Raw genomic sequence first — 18,025 nt, 5'->3', positions numbered from 1 at the left:
CCAGAATTCACGAAAATAAAATGACTGTTCTATCCTGATGACCGAAAATAAATTCCTATTTTTCATTGTACTATCGGAAAAATGATCAGAAAATCATTTCGCGAAAAGCTAGAAACATAATTTTTTATGTGATTGATACGGAACATCATAGGCTTTAAATCCCTACAAGATTAAAATCTTAGATCCATTCGTTTTGGGATAAGTACGCTAACATTAACAAAAATTTAGGTGTTCTATTCTACTGATTTGGAGTGTATATGTTGTGATTCAAATTCATTTCTGGATTGGCTTTGTAGAAATAAACTGCAAATAATTCAGAATAATAGTGTTGAAAAAGAGGATAGTAACTTTTAATTAACTGATTATGATACAAATCAGACTATGATAATTCGTTAAATAAACCTATGACTAAGAATGGAACTTTGCTCATTAGCATGAGGGAAATCTTGTCCCTTTGAGGATGTTCGTGGAAAGTAGTTTTTTTTTTAAATCCTAAGATATAAATAATTCTACACTTTAGTTTCTTTTTATACCCTCAGCCTTTAGGCTAAAGAGGGTATTTACACTTTGATACGACCAAAAATGTGCCTCATCGAAATAATGGTTTTAGACCCCAAGTATGTTTGTACGATATCCGTTTCAGACAATTTTGAGTAGATCTAGCAATGTCCGTCCGTCTGTCTGTCTGTCTGTCTGTCTGTCTGGCTGGCTGGTGCGCACGATAACTCTCGAACGAATCAATCGATTCGGTTCAAATTTTGGGTATCGAAATATTTTGTCCATATTCGATTTAAGTTCGAAGATGGGCCATATAGGTCCACTCCTTCAGGTACCTCCCCCGCAAATGTTCAAAAATTGTCGCAAAACTTGTGCGCACGATAACTCTTGTAGGAAATAACCGATTTGGTCCATACTTTGCACATCGTGTAATTTCTACCAAACTTAGATGAGGTTCCAATATGGACTCAATCAGTCCACTCCTTCGGGTACCTCCCACACAAAATTTCGGAAAAGTTCAGTTTAGGACCTGGTCTCGAATAGCCTTGATTTTTGTTTACGCAAGTTGTATTCGCTGTCCTCTATACGACGCTGTAAATTTCATTAGGGGCAAGTCCATACTTCCTGAGAAAACAGCCTGAAAGTTATAAAAAAACCCTATGACACCGTGTGTAGTGGTTGGAGCGCAAGATAACTCTCGAACGGATCTGCCGATTCGGTCCAAAATTTGGATTTCGTAATATTTTGTCCAAATTTAGTTCAAATTCAAAGATGGATTATATTGGTCCACTCCTTCCGGTACCTGCCCCACAAAAGTTCGAAAATGTTCGGAAAATTTGTGCGTACGATAACTTTTGAAAGAAGCAACCGATTTGGCCCATACTTTGCACAATGTGAAATTTCTACCAGACTTAGATGAGGTTCCAATATGGACTCAATCGGTAAACACCTTCGAGTACCTCCCACACAAAATTTCGGAAAGTTCAGTTTAGGACCTGCTCTCTAATCGCCTTGCTTTTTGTTGTAACATCTTGTATTCACTGTCCCCTATACGACGGTACAAGTTTCATCAGGCGCAAGTCCATATTTCCTGAGAAAATAGCCTGAAAGTTTCACAAAACCCTTATGACACCGTGTGAGGTGGTTAGAGCGCAAGATAACTCTCGAACGGATCTGCCGATTGGCCTTAGTAATATTTTGTCCAAACTTAGTTTATGTTCGATGATAAGCCACTCTTTCAGGTACCTCCCCCACAAAAGTTCAAAAATGTTCGGAAAAATTGTTCGTACGTTAACTCTTGAAGGGAGTAGCCGAATTAGTCCATACTTTACACATTCTAATATATATACCAGATATAGATCAGGTTCAAATATGGACTATATTTGTCCACTCCATCCAGTACCTACCACACAAATTTTCGGATAAGTTCACTTTAAGACCTGCTATCGAATCACTTTGATTTTTGTTGAAGCAACTTGTATTAACTGCCACAATTACGATGGTAAAAGTTTTTTCAGGGGAAAGTCCACACTTCATGAGCAAACAGCCCGAAGGGTGTAAAAACCCCCTACGGCACCATATGTAGTAGCTGGACATCCACTTCTATAATGGTCAATGTCGATCCATTCCTTTAAGTATTTCCTTCGAAAAATTTTCAAAAATCTCTAAATACATACGTTTTTTGGGAACAATTGTTTCAATATACACAGGCTGATGGTATATCTCTGTCGGCCAAGCCGACTGATACTTTTTTACTTGTTCAATCGTTCCTTACGTCACTGTGGAGTCATTTTGTATTAGAACATCCATTGAAATGTCTGTATTTAAAATATTCTGCATACAATTTTCGAAATATTCTTTGATGTGAAAGGGTACCATTTTCCCTGTTCTTGATTTTATGTCCACTTCAAATGTTTGCTTATTTCAGCAATAAAACTCAAGAAAAAAATAAATATACATAAAAAGTAGTTGTTATACTTTTTTTTATTGCAAATTTTAACTTCAAATGTCCCTCTTGTTGTTGTTTAACTTTCAATGTTCCAAAATGACACAGAAGAGAAGTTCATAATAATTGCCTTTAATTTTTTACATAATTTCCTTTGCTTTGCCTTTTTTCTGCTTTGACTGCCATTTGCAAAGAAGGACAATGTTAAGAACTATTCTATGATTTATTCCTGTTTTTTGTTGGTAGTTGTCTCCCTCTCTCCTTCTTCAATACGAATATCCCAGTGTGTTTGTCTCGCTGTTGTGGGACTTTTTCACAAAAATTGTATAACGGGAAATATTCGTATACTATAAAGACTTTGAGGCGTCACTTTAAAAGTACAACTGTTATGTGATTCTATGAAATTGTTGACTAAGTCAAAAAGGAGGGATACTTCCAAAAAAGATAAAGTTTTTTTGTTAGTTAAATTTGCACGTTTCGCAAAACTTAATGACAAACTTTTCAACTGTTTAACAAGTTAAAGGTATGTGAAAATTGCTAAATTAAGTTGAGTACTACGAATTGTTATGTTAAGGAAAATGTTAAGGAAAGCAAATTAAACAATTTATTTCTAAAAAAATAATTCATCATAATTTGATTTTTCTTTTTTTTTGAAACTTCTATACCAAATTACTGCTTTACCAAAGACGGACGGACAGGCATATCTATTTCGACGTGAATTTTATGCTGGTCAAGATTAATTATACTTTATAGGGTCTCCGACGAATATTTCGATGTGTTACAAACGGAATGACAAATTTAATTATACCCTCCATATTATGGTGGAGGGCATAATTAAACCAATCCAGTTGTTCTATTCGAGAGTAATGGTGCGCACAAGTAACCCAAAAAGACATACAGCGGAATAGGAACATTAATGAAAATATTTTTGTTTTTTTTTGAAAATTTTTCCTATTAGGGCATAAATAATAATACCCTACACCACTATGTGGAAAGGGTATTATAAGTTTGTTTTGGTAAAAATTCATGAACACCGCGAAATATTCGTCGGAGCCCCACAATGTGGTATACCAATTATCATATCTCGGCGAGATAAAGCGATTTTGAGATGTGTGTCCGTCCGTCCGTCTGTAAATTATAAATTGTTATCAAACTCAAGGCCGCAATTATTGACCGATCGTCACTAAATTTTGTATGGAGGTCGGTTTCACATCAGAATAGATCGCTATTTTAATTGGTGATGATTAAATGGACCAAAAACATAATTTTTATCCGATTTTGTAGCTGCTCTGTAGGTCGCAATAATAGTCCGATAGCCTCGAAATTTTAAATAGGGTAAGGGTATATAACAAAGAAGAAGCTTGCAATTTGAGATCGTGATCAGATAATATTTAAAGGGTTAAATGGACCACAACTTTGTGTGAAAAGTGTGAGAATTTTTAATATACAGCTTATATCTTTTTTCCTAGAAGAGACATTCTACTTGGAAAAAGAACGCTCGACCTTTCTATTGATTTCAATTGTGTTGGTGTACATGATAAGATAACAGAGTTACAGCTTTATATACCCAGTTATTTGTTTGTAGTGTTATCATAATCATGCTAGAGTTCGCAATTATAGCTCAATTATCACGAAATTTTGCACGAGGTAAACGTTTAGGTAGAAGAATATGCTTACAATTTTGGATGATGATCTGATATTATTTAGCGGGCGAAATGGACCATTGGTTTTGTATGAAATATACAAAAAAAATGTTTGGTCTATATTTTATTTCCTGGAGGGCATATGCCGGCAAAGTAGACTACATATGGAAATAAAACTACTAATCTTCTCCCTGATGCAAATTGCAATCACGTGTCTGCTAGATAACGGACCTACTGCTTAATATATAATGTGTTTTGTGTAGAGAACCACATTTTCCTATTCCCAGTTTTTGCATTATTTCAAATTACATGGTGCCCTAACGTTTTAATTGTCCAATTGGATTTTTATACATACATTGCAGCATGGGTCGCTTTGCTACTAGGGATGTCGAACGGGACAGGTTTTCAATTCGGGATTTCGAAATTCCTTATCCCGGGTTTTTGGGATTTTTTTTGGGCAATTTCGGGACTGCCGGATTTGTCGGAATTCGAATATTTGTAAAGTAAAAAATTAAATTTTTATTGAAAATTCAATTAAATTGATCCAATTAAAAAATGCAAATAGTATTTGAATAAAAAATATAGTACTAATATGAAAAATAAAGCTGTATCCAACGAACTCAGAAATTACTCCCTATCAAAATGGAAGGTGCTTACACCTAAGAAGTTTTTGCAAACTCTGAAACTACTATGCTCATAGATGAGAAATATCAAGAATTAAAAAAAATCGCCGGAGGGATTTTCAAATAAATCGTGATTTAAGTTCACATTTTTAGGGGTTCTTTAGGTTTTCACGATTTTGCTTGGAAACCGCGAGTCCTATGTAAATTGGCCTAAAGAAAATGTTGTAGCTGTGAAAATTCTCCAGAAGATTGACCTTTATGACATTTTCGTAGGTTTTACCGATTTTGAGATATAGAAGTTCAAATTGAGACAATGCACTGACTGTATCGCCTCCTCATAAAACAATGTCATTACTGCAATTTCCCAAATTAAACTGATATATCTTGAAAATTTTACAACATAGGAAAAAATAAATCATCCAATCTTGTAGATAATTTTCACAGCTTCAACATTTTCTTTAGACCCATTTTGATATGTCTTGCGGTTTCCAAGCAAAATCTTGAAGACTTAAGATAAAAACCTTAAAATTTGAACTGAACCTCTATATCTCAAAAACGGTAAAACCTAGGAAAAACCTGAACGTCAGTCTTGTAGAAAACTTTTACAGCTACAACATTTTCATTAGACTCCGTTCGATACGACGTGCGGTTTCCAAGCAAAATCGTGAAAACCTAAAAAAACTCTAAAATTGTGAATTTTGATCGCGATTTATTGAAAAATCCCTCCGGCGATTTTTTCTGTTTATTTTATTCTTCTTATCTATGAACATTGCTGTTTCAGAATCCGCGAAATATTCCCATGTCAAAAGTTAGTTAAGGCGCACTGAGCATGATATTGTTTTATAAGGAGGAGATACAGTCAGTGCATTGTCTCAATTTGAACTTCTATATCTCTTTAGGCCTATTTACATAGGAATCGCGGTTTCCAAGCAAAATCGTGAAAACCTAAAGAACCCCTAAAAATGTGAACTTAAATCGCGATTTATTTGAAAATCCCTCCGGCGAATTTTTTGGTTTCTTGATATTTCTCATCTATGTAAGCACCTTACATTTAAATTTGGTTAAGGCACACCGTGATGTTTTTTAATACATTAAATCCTTTGTGTTATTTAAGTACCCGTGTTAGTACCCATATTCACTGCGCGTCGTTATATTTCTGATGTTTCTGGAAGACACTTTGCCTAGTTCACTTTGAGTCGCAGGTTTTTGGAACCTATTAACGATCCGAATCGAGTGCTATGGGTATAACTCGGATAGCTTCCGTATGGTATTTCAAATGACCTGCATTAGTGGATGCCTTGGATGTGAATCGCTTTGAAGTAAACACAACGTTTTCTCTCTTTTTCTTTTTTCGTTCAAACTTTAACTATTTTTTAAGAAACTCTGTTTGACATATTCATTTATGGAACATGTTCTAAATGTATTTAAAAGTATAAACTTAGTGGCGTAATTGATCAATTATATTTTCAACAACTCATTTTACAGATGCTTATTTTCCATATGTGAATAAAATGTCATGAAGTCGCGGGAACCAAAAGAAATAAATCCCGGGATTCGGGATTTGCTAAATCCCGAAAAGACCCGGGTTTTCGGGATTCGGGATTTCGGGTTCTCCGTCCCTATTTGCTACCTTTTTGCGTAACGATTCCCCAGCCAGGCAAAATCAAATTTTCAACGGTGGAAAAATATCCTTCAGTAAGGTTTGCGACATTTTCTGAGTATTTCATCCATATAAAACTTCTCTACATGTGGTGTCTTAGGGCACGCCGCTTGGACTCGGAGATAAGCTGTGGGTCTCATATCATTGAGCGAATATGAATCGGGGTACACTCACTCATTGATATGAGATAAGTCTCCCTTTTCCCTTTCTGAGATGTTTGTGAAACAATTATTATATTATTATTTAAGCTTGGTGTGATACTGTACCAGAATCCACAAAGTTATTTCTTACAATAAGTTTATTTGTTCCATAAAGAAATTTTGATTTGTGAAAAGCTAATTCCCAGTGGTAAAGGTGTAGGGTAACACATGGTCGTCCCCGTCCGACTATAGCCTTGGCTTACTTGTTTTAATATTAATTATACCCTACTCCACAATGTGAGAAGGGTATTATAAGTTTGTTTTGCTAAAAATGCATTTAACACAGCGAAATATTCGTCGTAGACCCCCTATGTTATATACCATTTTTCATATCTCGACGAGATAAAGCGATATAGCGATGTGCGTCACTACTGAGCGATCGTCACGAAATTTGGTATGGAGGTCGGTTTCACATCAGAAGAGATCGATATTGTTATTGGTGATGATCGTGAAATATTTAGGGGGTGAAATTGACCATAACCAAAATTTTTATCCGAATTTGTATTTGCTCTGTAGGTCGCAATCATAGTCCGATCAGCTCCAATTTTTAATTAAGGTGTGAGCTTATAACAGAAAAGAATATTGCAATTTTACATGATGAAATGACCGAAACTTTTGCGTGAAAATTGGAAAAAATTTAAAATGTATATCTTAATCTTTGTTCCTGGTAAACGCATTTCGCCCACGTGAGTTATTTTTGGAAGACGATCTCTCGACCTTTCATAGATGCCAATTATGTTGATGTACGTACTCGGATAACAGAGTTAAAGCCTAGTATATACAGAAATTTTACAGAATTAATTCTGTGTATAGTAACCATAACCACGCTAGAGTTTGAAGTTATAGTTCAATACTGACAAATGTTTACACGAGGTAATAATTTTGGTCAAGGGAGATGCCAACTATTTTGGATAATGAGTGTATAGTTCATAGCGGGTGAACTTTTGTGGGAAAAATATCAAAATTAAATTTTTGGCCCATATTTTATTTCTAGGAGACATATTTCAGCAATCTTGGAAAATAAACTTGAAAACCAACATGAATATAGCGGTTAGATAACTGAACTACGGACTAACATATATAAGTGTTTTTTTATTGCTGTGATTTTCTTGCATAGAACTACATTTACATTCCTTGTTACAAAACGTCACAATCATGATAGAAAAATTTTCAAATCATGAAAGAAGGATTCCCAGGTTTTGAAGTTTTTGTGATACCTTTGGTAAAAAGTAATGTAATAGTACCTCGAAATATTGGTTCTTTTCATTGATCGATTCGAAAAAAATCACCGAAAACTATATCTAAAATTCCTTTAATATTTGTTTATACCCTTAATATTTATGCCAACGAGTTTATCGAAATAATGATTTTAGACCCCAAGTATGTTTGGACGAAATTCATTTCAGACAATTTTGAGTCGATTTACCCATGTCCGTCCGTTTGTCTGGCTGGTGCGCACGATAACTCTCGAGGAATCAGCCTATTTGGTTAACATTTTAGGTCTCTTAAATTTTGTCCAAACTTAGTTTAAGTTTGAAGATGGACCATATCGGTCTACCCCTTCCATTAATTACCCCCCCAAAAGTTCTGAAAGCCTCGCTAAGATTATTCGCACGATAGTTCCAGAAGGGACTAACCGAATTGATCAAAACTAGGGATGTGGAAATATTACTTCCATGCATATATCAGGTTGGAATATGGACTATATCTGTCCACTCCTTTGGGAGAAGTATAGTTTGACAGCTCTTCTCGAACCGTTTTGAATTTGTTTGAAACATGTTCGCCTTGCGGCCCCTATTACGACGTTGCACTTTTGTTTGTGGCAAGTCCATACTTCCTGAGATGATGCCAACTAAACTGACTAGTGCCTAAGATAACCCTCGAAGGGAGAAACCGATTTGGTTTTAAAAGAAAACATAGAGACGTTATAAGTATTGAGTTTACTTATTTTCTTGGTGTCCGGGGCTGAGGGTATATCTCCATCGGCACAATTGACTGATACTTTCTAACTTATTGTAATAAAATGTAGAGAAAAAGCTCCGATTGGTCATTATTAAATACGGAAAATAATACCATACGTTTCAGTTATGACGGTTATGAAAGTTATGTATGTTTTATATCTCTGTTATGTTACCATATATATCAACTTATGTATGTATGAACGGACGGCTAAAATATGTCGCAATCATATAAAAGAAATTCCTTGAAAAACAGTGCCTAGGTGTAGTGGAGTAGGGTATAACATGGTCGGCGCTCTCCGACTTTAACACTATCTTACTTGTTTTTAATTAATTTCTCGTTAGAATCGAGCTCAATGATCGAATATTGTTTGCAAATGAAAAAGGAAACCCCATGACTCGAACCCACACAACCAACATTATGTGACTTGGTTTCGCTGTTGGTAGCAGCTCATCAGACACATTGGCTGTATAGTGTTCTCTGTCATCGAAAATTCATTTCTCACAGTGATGAGATTTTTTTTCTCATTTAAACCTGTATGGTTTCTAAGAAAAACGCTTTTAGTTGTGTGGGTTCGAATCTTCGGCTTTCCTTGTTTTACTGGCAGAAGATCTTCGATCATTAAGCTCGACTCTAACGAGAAATTGTTTTCCATTTCACCCAAAAACCTTACATATGAAATTTTATGACGATCGTTTAACGTTAACCAGTTCCACTCGAGCGATCTTTGTTTCCATAGTAATTTGTGTGGGGCCAAAGCGCATTTCCACGAAAAATTCTCTAACAGCCGCAAATATTTTGTGGTTAAAAAAGATTTCCACAAATATTTATGTGACGATCGTGCCGCATGACCGATCTTTATTTCCATAGTACTTTGTACGGTGCCCAAAGACGAATTTTCAGAAAATCGCTGTACAGACCAAAATTATTTTCCAATCGATAAAAACAAATGCACCAGTTCATTGTTGTGGCTAAAAAACGAATTCTACAAAAATGTATAGAAATCGGGTCGGATACGTTCTTGAGTACGTATTAATCTATCCTAGAGTAGTAATATTGAGTAACATTTTAGGTCCTTAACGTTCCTTGGTGTAGAATCCTTGCATATCCTTATTAAAATATCTCGCAAAATAATTCATTAATATTTTTTTAAATATTTGCTTGAGTACTTATTAAGATGTCTTGTAGAATTTTCCTTGAGTGAATTTTCTTGAGTATTTATTAAGGTCTATTGCAGTAGTATTACTGCTAATGCCTGTTAGATGATTGCTTGAGTACTAATTAAGTTTTTTTGCAGCAGTAGTATTACGTAACCTTATCATCTTTGCTGGTGTACTAATAAAGGTTTCTTGCAGTAAAGTCTTTAGAAACCTCCCCTTGCGAACTTATTAAGGCCTCTTACAGTAGAATCTTTAGAATCTTCCTCATTATCCCTGATCTCTTTTTCTAGTATACTTGCAGTTTAATCCTTGCATATCCTTGCTTTGGTTAGGTTGTATTGTCCTAGATATTCAGTGAAAACCTACCCGTATCCTTGTGGGGACTAGAGCATTTAGCCAAGCCCCTCTCTACCATCGCCCTAATTCTGGTATTTTTGTACATTTCGAAAGATTTGTTTTCACATCTTTGCCATTTTTGAGAAACCTTTTCAGAAACTTTTTGTATGTTAATATTTGTATTTGAAATGTATTATATGATACTTACACTCATTGTGATCCTTGGCATTGACTGTGAGTACTGTTGTTTGTAAATCGGCATTTTCATCGATTTCAGTTTCGTATAAAAATTTATCAAAATAAGGCGGTGAATCGTTTTTATCGGCAATACCAATGCGTACAAATTTTGTAACTGTAATGAGAAATATGGAAAAAAGAATAAATTAGATATTTCGTAATATAAAGCAATATGGTAGTAAAAATTAGTAATAAATCCGGTTTATATATAACGTAACTTTAGGGAGGAAGCATAGCCGGACTGCCCCAATTTAATCAACCTGATGAGCACCGTCACAAAGTGCGAAACAAGTCGGATAGTGGTTTAGTAATGACAATTGCTCTGGCATCCTTTTTATTTACATGAAAGTGTTCTTAAAATATTTCAATTTATTTAGAATGGAATCTCCATAAATGTCTTCTATTAAAGTACATGTTGGTTGAACTCCTATGAAAGCCCTTGAGGAGTTTCCTGATCTTCAATAAGGAAATAAAACTGCGAAACGTGTCGTATAGTGGTTGACCATTTTTCTGGCATTCTTTTTTATTTACATGAAAGTGTTCTTAAAATATTTCAATTTATTTAGATCAGAACCTCCATAAATGTCATCTATTAAAGTACATGTTGGACTGCTATGAAAGTCCTTGAGGAATACACCTGATCTTCAATAAGGAGATAAAACTGATTTCTTCTACATTTCACATGAATGACGGAGTATGAAAATTGTTGAATTATTTTGGAACGGAGCCTCCATATATCCCATTTTCTCTAGACTATAAATTACGCGATTTGTTTCATTCTTAGATTTTTCTTTGGTTTTAAATTATACAAGCCAATTTTGTTATGAATAACTTGGATAGCCAATTTTTTGAAACAATGAACAAAGCTTACAATTTTTGATTGCTCACAATTTGTTGTATTGAAATTTGTGCTTCCATTTTCGGCTTTAAACTTTGATTTGAAATATAAATGTTAGTGTTGTATAATATAAACAGAAAATGCAGTGGAACGTGGCTACAAATTATTTTTAAGGATCCCTTTGTATTCAAAGCAGAAAACAACATACGTCGACTAAAAACGTTGTTTGCATAAAGCTTTATTTTTGAAAAAGAGAAATCTATTTGATTTTACCACGTTCCACTGTACTTGCTCAAAATCTACCAACTTTATTTTTAGAAAACTTTCTTTGGTATTGAAAGTAAACATTCTTCCCTTTTTTTATTTGAAATGTATGCAAATATTTGCTTTGAACATATTATACACACCCAAATGCACATATAACACAGTTTCCATAACAATTATGTGTATGTTTTATACTTATTATTTTATATAGAAAATATATTCACATTGTATAATTGGAATTTCTTCACTCATGATTGCATTCTATTGAACAATTTAAATAACAATGTACACGAAAATTTTGTCTCCTGCCGTCATTCAACATATGTATTCTATCACTCACTGAATTTGCAGTCTTGCAGATTCTGCACATATGTAAATATTGATAATTGCCAGCAAGTCAAGCAAGAAAATTTGAAATAAGAAAAAATATATGTATATTTAATGTTTGCATTAAATATGTACGTACATATATGTTAAATTTTATATTTCCTACAATATTGTTTTGTGCGAGAAAAAAACTGTTTTTGATTTAATTTAGTTATTGAAGTGATAAGGCAAAAACATATTTAAATAATTAAAGAGTTATTGTTCTGTAAATATTTTGTATGGTTTCATATGCACAAAACAATAGGTCTTTAATTATTAAATGGTTTTGTAGTAATATATTAGTAGTGGCATAAATTAAATTTTTGTTCGTTAAATTAAATTATTTATAAAAAAAATACCTACATATTAAATAAATATGTACATATTACAGTAAAAATACTATTTCAAAGAGGTCAATATGTGTGAGAGAACCAATCCATCAAGTCGACAAAAAATAAAGCAATTCAAAGTTTATAAAACTAAAACAATATAAAATATATATTCTTTAAACAATTATTATGAAGGAAATTCTAGAAAAAAAAATTACATATTTTTAAAGACTCTAACTAATAATTTTTCGTAAATATTTTAGGATGTTAAATGAAAAACATTTACTTTTACAACTAGTATGAAAGAACATATACAACATAATTGCTTTGTCTATTCTATAAATATAATTCATCCAAACAAAAATCAACAATAATCCCATACTACGTTTGAAGCGGTGCTGTTGTTATCAAATTTAGGCATATTTAGCCTTCACAAAATCCTTGGAGATATGTCCACGCAAATTTAGATTGTATTTGCATTTGTTCCTAGTTCTTGATGTTTCCTCTCTTTCTTTGTATGGTTTCTACTATATTTTTATTATTTTGTGGTTACATAAAATGTAAGAAAATATGATAACTGCTCATAAGATTACAATATATTTATGATATTTTGACCAATCTAAGAAGAGCATGTTGTCTAGCACCTAACCTCTAGCACAATTTGCGAACAATTTATGTTGATGTTTTTGTCATAAACTTATGACTTTATATTATTAAAAGAAATTCCCAAATGGAATTAAAAGCAACATGGAAAACTTGTCAGAAAGTTTGCGAACTATATAGTCATATATTTCTCGAAAGTTTCGATATTTTTTGTGCGGATTGTTTAGATAACGAGCAAAATTAGAACTTATTATAGGCTACACTAACATGTAGTAGGTATTATGAGTTGGTTTTGGATGAAAAGTTTGTAATATATCGAAATAATGATCAACGACCTAACTTCATATATCCAAACAGGAAGGAAGAATCAAAGTCAGTTGTGGCCGACTATGAGATTCCCTGCACCACCAACATATTATTACAATTTGTAGAAATTACTTCTAAGTCACATTTTTCGAATTTCTTTAAAATTGGAAAGACATGGTGTACCTGTACTTTGATTACAAAAATGCATGGACAGACGGATAGACAGACAGGTGGACAAGCATTCAAAAATCGACCCAGAATGTGACGCTATATAGATCAGCAAAAGTAATCCTGGGTCTATCTTGATGCATAATACCCTTTACCACCGTGTGGTAAATGTCTGCATGAGCTGAGTCGATCTAGCAAAGTGTGTCCGTTGACATAAGGCGAACTGAACCAAAATATTTATAACCTACACCACTATGTGGGAGGGTATTATAAGTAGTTTTTGGCCATAAATTTTGTAACGCATTGAAATAATGGTCGTAGACCCATACTTATATACCATAATAAATGTCTCGACGAGCTGAGTCGATATGGCTATGTGCATCCGTCTGTCCATCTAAACCTTGTAATCACTCTACAGGACGTAGTTTTATCGGATCGTCACCAAATTTTGGGCGTTGGTGAAGGTCCCTGAGGGAAGAAAGCCTATTGATTTTGGTGATGGTCAGATAATATTTAGGGCTCGGAATGGTCAAAAAATTATTTGGAGAAAAAGTCAGCAATGCTAATGAAAGTAGAAAATGTCACCTTTAAAACGATGTAAAGTAGGTTGTAGTAGGTGGTCAAACAACGAAGATATCGCAATAGTCGCTAATACAACCCAACATTTAATTTTTGCGATTTTAATTATAATGACGAATATCACTGCTTTGATTGTGGAGCTTCCAAAAGAAAAGCCTGACTATGAAAGTAGAATATCCCACCTTTACAATGATGCAAAGTAGGTTGGCGTAGGTGCCCAAATAACGGAAATATAGCAATAGTCGGTAATACATCCCATTTTAATTTTTTTTCGATATCGCGCTACAGATCGCAATTTTTGATCGGATCGTCACGAAATTTTGGGGATTAAGTGAAGTCCCACAGAAGAAGAAGCCTATTGATTTTGATGATGGTTGGATAATATTTAGGGGTCAGAATGGGCAAAAACTTATTTGGAGATAAGGTCAACGTTTTATTTCAAAGCCAATATCTCTGTTTCTTTAAGAGGTATATCAAAAGCAAAACCTGGCAAGGAAAGAAGAAAATATAATTTTTACAACAGATATATCGCAATATTCGGTAATGCATCCCATTTTCCGATTTTTTTGTAATCACGCTACAGGTCACAATTTTGATCGGACCTCCACGATTTGTTGGGAGTTTTTGCGGGCACCGCAGAGGAAGAAGTATATTAAGTTTGGTGATGGTCGGATAATATTTAGGAGTCGGAATAAGCAAAAAGCGTATGCGGAGAAAAGTCAACGTTTTTTTCTTATGCGAATATCTCCGCTTCTGGTGGGAGTATTCCAAAAGGAAAGCTCGTCCGTGGAAGAAGAAAATATCTCCTTTATGTTGGCTTATGTGGGCAAACAACCGAGATATCGCAAAAGTTAGTAATATAACTTTTTTCCATTTTTTGTAATCACGCTACAGTTTGGAATTTTTATCGGATAGACACGAAATTCTGGGTGTTGATGGGGGCCCCACAGAGTAAAAATCCTACTCATTTTGGTGATATTCGGATAATATTTAGAAGTCGGAATGGGGAAACACTCATGTGGAGACAAATTCAAATTTTTATTCCTTGTGAATATATCGGCTTCTAGTAGAGGTATTCTAACGGTAAGGCCTGTCAATGGAATTCTTCCATTTTTCCATTTTTTTTTTGCAATCACGCTACAGGTCGCAATTTTGGTCGGATGGTCACGAAATTTTGGTTGCTTATGGGGGTCCCAGAGAGAAAGAGGCATATTATGTTTGGTGGTAGTTGGATTATATTCCCTTAAAAGAAATGTTTACAAGTGAAAAGTTTATGCACAGGGGTAGTGGTGTAAGGTATCACATGGTCGGCCCGTCCCGAATATAGCCTTTCCTCACTTGTTAATACTTAATTAATCTACTTGGTACTGATTGGGAACTGAGAACTTAGCTGGTCTTCTTGATAAGCATTTTACATGTCTTTAATACACCAAATATAAGCAATTGAAGCAATCAACATTACAATAATTACAGTTTAACACCCTCTACATTTCAATAGTAACACTTTTAAGCCTTTGTCCTATTGTGATTGATTTACATTTTTAAAGTTAAAAGCTAAAAATACACCTCTGTAAATATATTTAATACTACTACTTTAAGCAACTATGTACTACTAAGTTTTATCATACATGACTAAACGACTTTGTCGCTTCTCAAAAGTGAAGCTAAGTAGTATAAAATTCAATAAATTCGTTCATTCCTCTTGAGCAACTTGAATTCTGAAACTGATAGCAGAGCATCATCCGCAATACAGAGAGTGAATCAACCAAACAATCTACGAAAATCGTGTTTTCTTTACTGTGGTATTTGTCATTAAAGTGAAAATTACAAAATATTAAAATTGTTCTAGGTTTGCGCCTTTTGCAATAACTCTGATATTTTACCATAACTCAGATTGTTTAGTTTCATTACACCGTCCAACAGCCAAAATTACACATGAACAGGACTATATACATACGTCTGCAACTCTAGGCAAAATGGAGTAAAATGGTACTTCAGATTTTTCGTTTTCTCATCTGTTCTGTTGACCTTTTAAAGGAATTCAAAATTGATTGCTTGAGTGGAGTATTCCCCCATTAGCTCAACTTTACTTATTACCCTCAATTACAGAGAGTAATGTTTTTCAAAACGAACTGACAGTGTTGCAAAATTTTACTGATCGCTACCAATATCATGATTTCATCCCGGCGAAGGGAATTATCAATTGGCTTCTCAGTTTTTGAAATGATGCCTTTTTAGCGAAAACCCGAACTCTTTAAGTGTCTAGTATTCCCATATGAATGAGAATCACACTCAATTTTCGGCTTTTCCAAAGAAACACCAAAATCAAAATATTCTGCAACATGTCAGCACGTATCAACTAAGAATTCGTCGAATTCTGTGAGTTGAAAAGAACACCACCACACAGGAATTCAAAATTTTTAAGGACAATATAAAAAAAAAATATTTTAAATACTTGTATCCATCGCACGATGCTGCTTATAAAGGAAATTTGACCTTGACAATTTAACATGAGTTTTGGTGGAACTTATGTGTTCAGAATTAGTTCTTTAAGACGTGAGATACAATTTTGCCTCCGAGAGCAAATTAAAATTCTTAGCGGTTTAGAAGATATGAGTCTGGCAAAATGATCCCTTATGATAACAAGGCCTCAAACTTTTGGGGGCCCATAACCGCGAAAGTGGAAGTAATGGCGAAAAACGCCGAGACACGTGTCTACTTATTTTTGGTTTTCTATCATGCTGCGGTGTCAGAATATGGTTTGTTGGTGATTGTTTTTTAATTTTGTTCGTGTTGCATATTGATATAGAATAAAATGTTTTGTTTTCTTTGAAGAATTTCATGTAAATATTTATTAAAAGATAACTTACAAAGCTAGGTTGTGAAAATTTCTGGAAGTGTTGCCCTACATAAAGGATATTAACAAATATGTTTTGAAACAAATTGAAGGATGTTTTCAAAGGATTTTTTTAGTATTTAGATTTTCAAGGACATTTTTCATGTTGACTTCTTCTCCAAATAAGTTTTTTGCCCATTCCTACCCCTGAATATTATGCGGCCATCACCAAAATCAATAGTCTTCTTCCCCTCTAGGACCCTCATTAACCGCCAAGATTTCGTAAAGATTCGATCAAAGCGTGTTTTCAAAAACAAAACAAAAAAACAGATAAAAAGCGTTAAGTTCGGTCTTATTAAAAATGAAATAATTAGTTTCCATTCACAATTCCTACCCAGCAAAATGTTTGCCTCCAAAGATGCAGTTAAATTATATGTACATGTAATCTGGAAGTGCATCCAATTATGCATTTTCACTCATGATTTTTACAAGAGCGTGACTACTGAAAGATGCACTCCATAGCACTGCATTTTAACTGCAAATGGATGTGATTCTTTAGATTGCATCCAAAAGCGGTTAAAATGTGAGGAATGGAGTGCCTTTTTCATAACTCCGTTTGAACTGCATCAAAACATGCCGTGATAGAAGTAGTCTACATTGCACTGCTTCCAATTTATTTTGCTGGGTAAGTTATCTAACATATTCTAAAAAATGTGTTATGCCAGGTCAAAGGTACCGCCTATTGGGCTATATCAAAGTGTATACCTATCTTTAAAATTGTTGGTGGAAAAGTTTTATAACTGCAGGAAACCTCAAAAGTCAAATTACGGGTAGTTCCGTCAAACAATGTAGCTAAGACCCTCAAAATACCAAAAATCGGGATGTACCGTTATATGGGATCTATACCAAAACATGGACCTACGTTCGTGACCACTGAAAATTCAAATGTCAAATTACAGCTAGTTCGGTTAAAACTTTTAGCTAAAATTCTCAAAATACCGAAAATTGGGAGTTACCGTTATTTGGGGCTGTACTAAAATATGGACCTATGTTGACGATTTTTGTTTTGTGACCACAGAGTACCTCAACTGTCAAATTACAGGTAGTGCGGTTAAAATTTATAGCTAAAATCCTCAAAATACCGAAAATCGGGAGGTAACGTTATATGGGGGCTATACCAAAACATGGACCTATGTTGACTGTTTTTGGTGGAGAAGTTTCGTGGCCACCGAGAACCTTAGAAGCCAAATTACAGATAGTTCGGTCAAAATTGCAGAAAAAATCCTCAAAATAACCAAAATCGGGAGGTACCGCTATATAGGGGCTATACGAAAACGACGACCTATATCGACGATTTTTGGTGGAGAAGTTTCGTGTCCACCGACAAACTTTAACGCCAAATTACAGATAGTACGGTTAAAAATTGTAGTTAAAATCAAAATACCGAAAATCGGTAAATATAAAATTACAGGTAG

The 18,025-nt window shown here is 34.3% G+C and overlaps 1 protein-coding gene across 1 annotated transcript in view; it reads right to left on the bottom strand.

The window, feature by feature from the left end:
• Positions 1-18,025, bottom strand: part of CadN2 (Cadherin-N2) — a 421,364-nt gene that overhangs the window by 163,817 nt on the left and 239,522 nt on the right. Inside the window, exon 3 of the mRNA XM_073971018.1 lies at positions 10,233-10,376. Within this exon, the coding sequence (XP_073827119.1) occupies positions 10,233-10,376 (144 nt within the window). The remainder of the gene's footprint in view (positions 1-10,232; positions 10,377-18,025) is intronic.

Source organism: Musca autumnalis, unplaced genomic scaffold, assembly GCF_047663935.1.
Source record: "Musca autumnalis isolate F117 unplaced genomic scaffold, ASM4766393v1 scaffold_2, whole genome shotgun sequence".
Taxonomy (NCBI): Eukaryota; Metazoa; Arthropoda; class Insecta; order Diptera; family Muscidae; genus Musca; species Musca autumnalis.
This window is presented reverse-complemented; position numbering and strand designations above follow the sequence as displayed.